Below are 10,413 nucleotides of genomic sequence, written 5' to 3'. Positions count from 1 at the left end.
CCAGCTTAGTAGCAGTTCCTATAGGGGTATTAGTAGGCTTTGCATTTTCCATTTCAAACCTTTTAAGAAACTCCTTGATGTACCTTTGTTGACCAATCATGGTGCCCTTTTGAGATTGCTTGACTTGTAGTCCTAAGAGGAAATTTAGCTCACCCATCATGCTAATTTCAAATTCACTTCTCATGAGCTCAGCAAATTCTTCACATAAGGAATCAAGAGTCGCACTAAAGATGATGTCATCAAAATATACTTACACAATCAGTACATTTTTCCCTGTTTTCTTTAGAAACGGAGTATTGTCGATTCTACCTCTTGTAAACCTATTTTCCAAAAGAAACGTTGACAATCTTTCATACCATGCTCGAGGAGCCTTCTTTAAGCCATAGAGAGCTTTGTCAAGTTTGAAGACATGCTCAGGATGATCATGACTTTCAAACCCAGGAGGTTGCTTGACAAAGACCTCTTCTTTATAGTATCCATTGAGAAATGCACTTTTGACATCCATTTGGAATAATTTAAACTCCATAGGGGATGCAAAAACAATCAGAATCCTGATTGCCTCCATCCTTGCTCAAAAGTCTCATCATAGTCAATACCCTCTTCTTGATTATACCCTTGAACCACCAGTCTTGCCTTGTTTCTGGTAGTGTTTCCAAACTTATCAAGCTTGTTACGAAACACCCACCTAGTCCCAATCACTGTTCTGTCTGCTGGTCTAGGGGCCAGGTGCCATGCCTTATTATTTTAAAATTGATAAAGCTCTTCTTGCATAGCACTAATCCAGTCCGCATCTTTCAATGCCTCCTTGATGTTTTTAGGATCAATTTGGGAAATGAACGCGGAGTAGGCAAACATGTTTCTTGCCTTAGATCTGGTTTGGATGCCAGAGTTTAAGGGAGTGATTACATTTTCAAAAGGGTGTGATTTTTTGTGTTTCCAGTTGGATACTTTAATTTCACTGCTTGAGGGACCAGGTGCCTCCACATTGGAACAATCATTTACATCTAGAGATGCATGATCTCCACTTCTCTGATCAGCACTAGGAGTGCTTGACACAATATCAACAACTCTATCTTGAGCCTCAAGTGTACTGATGGAGGGACCAGGTACTTTTGCATCATCTGTATAATCTGTTGCATCTTCTTCATTGCTTGCTTCAACTTGATTCACCATTTCAGCCTTTCCATTTGTAATTTCCAGGACCTCATTTGGAATTGAGAGGTCTCCATCATCTGCCTCATCAAAGATCACATGCACACTTTTTTCCACAATTTGAGTTCTCTTGTTGAAAACTTTATATGCCTATCTGTGAGAAGAATATCCAAGAAATATTCCTTCATCACTCTTAGCATCAAACTTTCCTAAGGCTTCCTTGCCATTGTTAAGAATAAAACATTTGCATCCAAAAGCCTTAAGGTAAGTTAGCTTGGGTTTCTTTCCATTCAGTAGCTCATATAGTGTCTTTTCAAGCAAGGATATAATTATGCACTTGTTGATCAAATAACAACCTGTGTTGACAGCCTCTGCCCAGAAGCTTTTTGTTACACCCCGCACTTTCAGAGCATGAGCATATCACGTACTTCACCGTTGTAATGGAGCATTGGAGACGTCCATGAAGTTTGGAATGTACAAGTCATGGGAAGTACGTAACAATGAATTAAAGGATGAATTACGATCTCATAAGTCGTAACCGGGAAGGACAACCTTGAGACACAAGAACATGGCCATTATCAAGTATAATAAATGATAAATATCATGTAGGGGGAGTTTTGGAAGATTCCGGGATCAAGCAAATTAAAGAAAATAAGTTTGACGAAAATTTGAGATATGTTGGCAGGATTTTGGGCAGATTTTTAGTCAACTTTGGAGGGGCATATCTCCTAGTATATTAGGAGTTTTAAGGTGTTTCAAAATCCTAAAATGAAGTTCGTCGAGTCTAGTTTCCAATGCAATAAACCACTCGTCGATAGGACATCGGAGTAGAGAATTATGGACGCTACAAGCGCAGCTAACAGAGCAGAAACGCGTGCTACAGTAACCGACTTGCTACAATACCGCTACAGTACCGACGTGCTACAGAACTGCTACAGTGAACTGCTACAGTGACCCCCCGACTTTACCCACCTATAAAAGGGTCAAAACCCCTTTTTTCATCAAAAATCAAATGAAAAATCTCAGCAAACATATAGGGGTATTTATGGCATAAAAAGGTGAGAGAATTGAGTGATTTTAGCTAATCGAGACTCGGGTAGCGCATAATCGCGATTATAGTATCGTTTGGCGGTGGATCTTGATGTGGATTCAAGTGGATATTGAAGATATTTCTCTTTTAACAAGAATAAGGTATGAATCTTTTATCATTGATATTAATTTCAGTTTATTTACGGAGATAAAGTTATTAAATAGTCGTATAATAAGTTGAATAGTTGAGAAACTTGGAAAACATCGTATGGAATGTTTTATGGAGCCTATTGGTGTTGATAATTTTGTTGTGATGTTGGTATTGTTGTTGTTGTTATTGGTTATTGGATTGTGATTTTGGGCTAGGAATATAAACAGGGGAGATGCTGCCCGAATTTCGGCAGATTCTAAATGGATTTTAGTTAAGGGTTTAAGACGAGCGTATGAAGATGAGCCTAATAATAGTATGGATGGTCGTATATGTAGATTACGAGGCTACAAATGATCTTAAGGGAATTGCAAGACAGGAAGTAAGTTGGAAGTAGAGAAATTATCTTCCAGGTATGTTAAGGCTAGTCCCTTTCTTCTAAAGGCATGATTCCTTTCTTATGAATCCAATAGGTGTTTTCCAAATGTCCCATGATCCCTTTCTTGATAATCCATAAATGTTTTCCAAAATGTCCCTATTTTCCGAGTCAAAGATTTATGATTCTATAAGCTTTTATGACAACAACAAAGGACATGTTTTTACAATATTAATGACGTTGCTAAAGATGAGAATGTTTCTATGATGATTACGACGATGATGATGATTTCATGTTTAAAAGTCCCAAGCTTATGATTTCAAAGTAAATATGAGAATGTTGAGTTATTTTCGTGATTTTCTTGATTTTTATTTATTGTTGTTGATCTCGCCTTATAATAATTGTTCCTTCAAGGTGAGATAGAATGATGATGATTATTCTATAATATAATCGCAGGTTACCGACCTTACGTCACTCGGATTTATTTATAGCTTTTATTTGGCTCTCATGCATGCTTTATATATATGTATGTATTTTCTCACACCGCGCCGCGCTATAGTCGGCCGGGCATGGCACGTAGATGTGCATACCACTGCAGTGGGCATGTTATGATATTGCCCCGGACGCAGGCTAATGATGATAACATCGAGTCTTAATGGCCGGGCATGATACTATATATATGACACCGAACCTTAATGGCCGGGCATGATACTATATATATGACACCGAGCCTTAATGGCCGGGCATGGTACTATGTATATGTATAACAAATTGTTTTTTAAAAGGCTAAGCATGCATGGCATCCGCCTTATGAGGCATCCAGATGTACATGTTATCTCTTTTATTCCATGTTACCTTTCATGTCTATATTATGTTGTTATTCATGCCTTACATACTCAATACATTATTCGTACTGACGTCCTTTCTTGTGGACGCTGCGCTCATGCCCGCAGGTAGGCAGGAAGACGGATCAGACCCGTAAGTGTTCTATCAGCGGATTCTCAGGAGCACTCCACTTACTTCGGAGCTGCATTCTATTTGGTATTGTCCTTATGATCATTTGTATTATATGTAGAGGCTCGTAGACGTGTGTGTATCGTTAGATGTTTTATAGCTCCACCGGTTCATATTGTTGTATAATATATTGGTGGCCTTGTCGGCCTTATTTCGAGCTCTTGATACTTTACTGTTAGCCTTGCCGGCTTTATGAAATACATTATGTTGTGGTGACCTTGTCGGTCTGCATATGTACATATGTGCTGAATGAGCGGATATTCCTATGTTGGGCCTTTTCTGGGTGCAGATATTCTTTGAGTTATGGTTTATAATGTTCAAAGTCACGGATGAGTCAGGTGGTTCCCGACCTACGGGTCAGAGCCCGTCATACTCGTGGTAGGGGTGTGACATTTTTGGCCGCATCACTTACAATCAGCATTGTTCTTGCCATGTCTTCAAGAGTCCTGTTTTTCCTTTCCACAACACCGTTTTGCTGAGGTGTTTTGGAAGCAGAGAAATTGTGGCTAATCCCATTTTCAGCACAGAATTCATTAAAGTTTGCATTGTCAAATTCAGTGCCATGATAAGATCTTATGCTTACAACTTGATATCCTAACTTCACTTGAATCTGTTTTACAAAGGCTACAAACACAGGGAATGTTTCATCCTTGGTTCTTAGAAACAAGGTCCAAGTGAATCTTGAGAAGTCATCAACAATCACAAAAATGTACTTCTTTGCACTTCTGGTTTGATCCTCATAGGCCCACAAAGATCCATAAGAAGAAGCTCCAGTGGCCTAAAGGTGCTTACTTCTTTCTTTTGTTTAAAAGAGGTTCTGACTTGCTTTTCTTTTATACATGCATCACACACTTTGTGATCTTTGAAATTGACATTTGGTAGCCCACGGACCAGGTCCTTTGCAACCAGTTTGTTCAGCAAGGTGAAGCTTGCATGTCCCAATCTTCTGTGCCACAGCTCAGCATTATCATCCACAGCACTGAGACAGGTCAAATCACCTGTATCAGATGAGCCAAAATATACTGCATAGATGTTCTTGTACCTTTTTGCAGTTAGTACCACTTCTCCAGATTTGAGATTAGTGATAGTGCACACATGAGACAATAAATCCACTTTGTTTCCTCTATCAAATATTTGTGACACACTCAGCAGACTGTAGCTCAAACCTTTCACGTAGTAAACATTTTCAATAGCGTGAGTGTGTGTCTTGCCAATTTTGCTAATGCCAAGAATATATCCTTTCTTCCCATTACCAAAGGACACATTTTCCACCTTTCAAGGCCTTGAGTGAGAGAAAATTTTCCATCCTTTCAGTCATGTGCTTTGAGCAGCCACTATCAACAAACCATTTTTGACTGCTCCCTTTCACTTTGACCTGCAAACAAAGTTATTTGTTAGTCTTAGGAATCCAAGTTAACTTGGGCCCCTTGTAATCATAGAATGGGTGAATAAGAGATCTATTCGCCCATGCAGGCAGCACAGATTTCATCTTGTGGGGACCAGGTCTCGCATTCTTGTGTTTTTTATCAACATAAGCTCTGTGTCTGTGCATAGACTGAAATATTGCTTTGCAGGAGTCTTTGTAATGACCAGTGTTTCCACGGTGGATGCAAAGCCTATTATTAGTTACAGAAACATACTTGCTGTGAGGATTGAACGGGGTCTTGGCCTTTTTATAACCAATGCCCTATCTACCATCATTACCCTTGCAAGCAGCCACTTTGTCAGAGGAGCAGGTCTAATGAAGAGACTTATCAAGTTCAGCTTTCACACGGCTTAGATCCTTTTGAAGTTGCCTATTTCTTTCTAGCTCAATAAAGAGGTTTATTTTAGCCCTTTCAAGTTCACTATCAAGCTCAAAATAAATCTCACTTCCCATTTGTTTTCCCTTAGAAGGGGTACTCACCCATTTGTTCATCTAACTAATCAACAAAGCATTATCCCTAGTTAGCACTTCAAATTGTTCCTTTAAATCCACAATGTTTACTACCATATCCTCCCTTAATTGTTCTAACTCGTCAATCTCTTCATTTAAGACATTTTTCTCATTGATAAGGCTATGACAGGTATCAATTAGCACATTTGCAAGAGATATTAATTTCTTTTGATAGTAATTTTTCAGATTTTTCTGAACATCAAAGAAATTTACCTTTTCATTCTCATTGTCATCTTCATCTTCTGACTTGGCCATGAGTGCAAAGATGGACTCATAGTTCGCAGGTTCATCTTCACTAGCCATCATGGAGGTATCCTCTGTATCTTCATCTTCGAACTCACAAGATGAGTCTCCCCAAGAAGCTAAAGCTTGCTTTGCTAAGTTATCAGCCACATCTCTTCTGTTGAACTTCTTATCAGGGACCTGGTTCCTCCTCACTCCCTTGTCAGCATTTTTATAGTAATCTTGCTTGTGAAGAGGACATTCCTTGATGTAGTGCCAGGCTTGCCACATTTGTGACATAGGTCATTCTGTTTGAAGTTCTTGCTAGAGCTTCCCATCTTGGAGAATCCACCATTTTTACGAATCATCTTATGGAACCTTTTTGTAATATAGGCTATATCAGACTCATCACTGCTTGAGTCACTTTTGGCCACCTTGAAGACCAGGTTCTTCTCTTTCTTTGGCTCCCATCTCTCAAGCTTCTTATTTTTTTCACCTCGTTGGTTTTTAGATTTCCAATCAAGTCATCAATGGACATTTTCTCCAGATATTTGGCTTCAGTTATGGCATTAACTTTACTTTCCCAAGATCCTTGCAAAACACCAAGTATTTTCCGAACTCGCTTGTTGATTGGAATGACTTCACCAAGAGAATGAAGCTCATTAATAATGGAGGTAAAACGAGTGTGCATATCCTGAATTGACTCATCTTCTTTCATTCTAAATAGCTCATACTCAGTGGTGAGCATGTCTATTTTGGACTGTTTGACTTGAGAGGTTCCTTCATGAGCCGTTAAGATGGCTTCCCATATTTCCTTGGCAGTTTCACAAGATGAAACACGATTGTATTTATCTGGTCCTATACCGCACATTAAAATCTTCTTTGTCTTAAACCCTTTTTCAATGGCTTTTCTATCATCTTCGGTATATTCTTTTCTGGTTTTGGCCTCTAGCTTTCTAGACTCAGCGTCAATCTTTGCAGGGACAAAAAGACCATCAAGAATGATGTCCTAGAGCTCGAAATCTTCAGCCATCAAATAGTCGTGCATTCTTATTTTCCACCATCCATAATACTTTCCATTAAATCTTATAGGCTTCGTGGTTGACTGCCCTTCCTTAAAGTTTGGTGGAGCAGCCATAATGAGAGATCCTTTCTAGGTGTTACCCTGTTAGAAAGAACCTGCTCTGATACCAACTGATAAAAACTAAGCGTCCACCAAAACAGATAAGGGACCAGGTACCTTATCTGTTCCCTCAAGCTAAAACAGAAAGTAAACAAGACACAATGTTTACGTGGAAAAATCCTTACACAAGGGATTAAAAACCACGACCTACCCTGGTAGGATTTCCAACTTCACTAACTGAGCAACGTCTTTCAAATTACAAGCCTTTGTAACCAAGGGATTAGCCCACTAATCTCTTCCCTTACAATATCTCTATTGCAAGCACTTACTTGACTAACTCTCCAAGAACCAAACCGATTCGACTAACTCTAGCTGAACTTCAACTCACCATAACTAACTATAGTTAGGCGTCAACACAAAAACTTAATAAACCAAACACCTACAAAAGCCCTTCTTAAAAGAAGTGTAGGTTTACAATATTTAGACCAAAAGATAAAGACTAAAATAACCTAGGACTTAAGACATCTTCCGTATTGGGATCTGGTCCTTGGAGTTATTTAGTCTTGATCTTGAAAGCTCTGAGAAAACAGTGGTGGCTACTCTTTTCAACAATGAGAATAATACATTTTGAGTTGCCAGGTCAAACAAATGCCAACATGTTGTTTATATAGGGGGCCGAGTGAGGAGCATATGACATAGATAGAGACATTGGAATGATTCGTCTGTCCTGCTGTGGCTCTGCAAGTGTCACGACCCGATTAGGGGGGGGGGGGGGGGGCAACGAGCACTCGGTGCTATCCCACCCGGGCACCCCTTGAAATATTTTCACATAACACCTAGGTGAGCCACATAGTAAAACATACATTTCTATCCATCGATCATACTAGACCTTTCGGACAACAACCCCTTTATATCATCATAGGCATCTATGCCACATCAATGTATATGGGCCGACGAGGCCAACAAAATGGTAAACAAAATAAAGGCCGACAAGGCCGAGCACATCTAACCACATACACATGTCTATGAGCCTCTAAGCAGAGTATAACATATCACATAAGCGGGACAGGACCCCGCTATGCCCATAATTATGTACACAAAAGAATAAGTACCCAAAAGCTATGGCTCCGAAGGAAATGGAGATTTGCTGTGTAGTCTCTGAGAATGTAGCTATGGATCGAGCCTGTCTCCCTGTTCACCTGCGGGCATGACGCAGCGTCTACAAACAAAAGGACGTCAATACGAAGAATGTACTGAGTATGTAAAGCATAGTCAATATCAATATAGAAGCATAGATAGCAACATAAGAAATAGCATAGGATGGGAGATGACAATATCATCGTCATATGCACTTACTTGCCTTTCATAGGAACTTTCCCTTGCTAATACGTATTTGTGTACATACATCACTATCCGTATTCCACCATAATACCCGTATCATATTTGTGCTCGTATTCGTATACATGCCCTTATTCACATTCATATACATAGTCATATCATATTCGTATTCATATCATATACATAATCATGTCATACACATAGCATTTACATAACATACCCGACCACGTAGGATCGGTGTTTCACGTACCCGATCATATATATAGGCTCGGTGATCATACATACCTGGCCAACCAAGGCTCAGTGTTACACGTACCTGGCCCTACCAAGGCTCAGTGTTGTCCATACCCAACTGCAGTGGTGTGCGCGCGTTACGTAAATATACATACATAAACATCTATACATATACTACCCGGCCATATAAGCTCGGTGTTCCATAATAGTCATACATATACACAATAGCTCATAAGCATCTTTACTTTTAACCCCATTATCATAATCGTCATCGTTATTATCATTATAGCCATCATCAATACCATTATCATTATCATCATCATTCATTTCATCCACCTTAATAGGCCTACTCGTCATGCGAGGAACTTAGTACAATCGTAGCGTATCAAGGATCATGAGCTTACAAGCTTGGAAGATCAAATCATATGAAAGACAGCATACTCGTATAGAGGATTTAGATGTTTGGCCAAAGAACCATGCCTTATGAAAGAAGGGTTAGCCTTACATACCTTTCCGTTCGACTATTTATCGCTTGTACGTTCCCCTTCAACGATCGCGTTTCTACCTTCATTAAAGTTATACTATCATTAGAATCGATAGCTAGCATCTATGACTAAAACTAGAGAAAATCGGATAGCATCTCCTCCATAACGTATCTCAACTCCCAAATGTCAATAATAAATTCACGATGCCATAACAATAGCCATTACTCATTCACATTATCCATATTTCTAGACTTACATTCGATTCATCCATAACCATGGCCATAACACACACGACGTCCATTTACATACATTGTTCATCTCATGTTCTCAACATCATTTATATCGTATCTACATCACAATACATCAAGACCCATAGCTCAATTCATACTATTTCTCAAAATGACACTATTCCATATTCATGACTCATTTTTCTATACACTTCTACCATCCAAGTATTTCAACTCTTAACTACCTTGAACAACATAGAAATATCATGAATCTTACCTTAAATGTTGTAGGAACAAGCTTTAGTTGATAATACTCCACTTTGAGCAAAACCCTAGTTTATCTCCATTTGGATTTCTTGACCTTGGATGATCTTGATGGTTTTCTTACACTTGATTCCCTTGATTTATGTTGTTGATCACCAAATATCCTTGAATTCTTGTGGAATATATGTAGAGAGATGTTCTAGAGAGAAGGGGTGTGATGTAGAAGTGAAATGAAATAAGCCTTGATCCCCTTATTTAATGACTTAAAAATCTGATTTCAAGTGCACAGTGGTCGTAAACTTGGTTTACGGTCCGTATTCCAGTTTACGAACCGTCCTTCGTGGTCGTATTTAATCATATCAGAACCAGAAACTCAAACTGAGATGTGGTGATTTACGGACGCAGTTTACGGGCCGTATGTCACGACCCAACCCCGTAGGCCGTGACTGGAGCCCTAGTTGGGCACCCTGACGTACTTATTCAATCGAATCACACACAAATAGCATATACGGCCATAAATACTATATGCAGTCTAAAACCATATCAAACTGTTCAAACACATCTCAACGCAACCGTATGCGGATATATATATATATATATATGTCAAAAAGCCGGCAAGGCTGTCAAATGTATCAAAAGCCGACAAGGCTAACAGATGTATCAAAAGCCGACAAGGCTAACGGATGGCGCAACGGCCCAAAACATATACAAAGTGCACGCCGACAAGGCTGCCACAACGAATAGGGTCATGCAAACCCATCTGTACAGAAGTAGGCACACACACCCACAAATACGTCTACAGACCTCTAAACAGACCAACAGAAACATATGGCGGGACAGGGCCCCGCCGTACCCCTGAGCAAAT

General features: G+C 39.5%; 1 protein-coding gene across 1 annotated transcript; it reads right to left on the bottom strand.

Moving 5' to 3' along the window:
* Window positions 1-744: 744 nt before the first annotated feature.
* On the bottom strand, window positions 745-5,598 carry LOC132607996 (uncharacterized). Its single transcript, XM_060322081.1, has 6 exons — window positions 5,471-5,598; window positions 5,200-5,335; window positions 4,973-5,094; window positions 4,611-4,872; window positions 4,132-4,497; window positions 745-1,302 (listed from the first exon to the last, which is right to left on the bottom strand). Exons 1-6 carry the CDS (start codon window positions 5,596-5,598, stop codon window positions 745-747), a joined length of 1,572 nt encoding a protein of 523 aa, XP_060178064.1.
* Between the last annotated feature and the right edge of the window lie 4,815 nt (window positions 5,599-10,413).

This window comes from Lycium barbarum, chromosome 8 (assembly GCF_019175385.1).
Source record: "Lycium barbarum isolate Lr01 chromosome 8, ASM1917538v2, whole genome shotgun sequence".
Lineage (NCBI taxonomy): Eukaryota > Viridiplantae > Streptophyta > Magnoliopsida > Solanales > Solanaceae > Lycium > Lycium barbarum.
The sequence above is the reverse complement of the archived record's forward strand: the minus strand, read 5'-3'. Positions and strand labels throughout refer to the sequence as shown.

Coding starts and splice junctions, on each gene's coding strand:
- LOC132607996 (XM_060322081.1), bottom strand. CDS start 5,598: ATGGGAAGTGAGATTTATTTTGAGCTTGATAGTGAACTTGAAAGGGCT. Junction 5,336..5,470: donor GTGAAAGCTGAACTTGATAA/GTCTCTTCATTA, acceptor AACTAATAATAG/GCTTTGCATCCACCGTGGAA. Junction 4,498..4,610: donor AACTGGTTGCAAAGGACCTG/GTCCGTGGGCTA, acceptor AAGCACCTTTAG/GCCACTGGAGCTTCTTCTTA.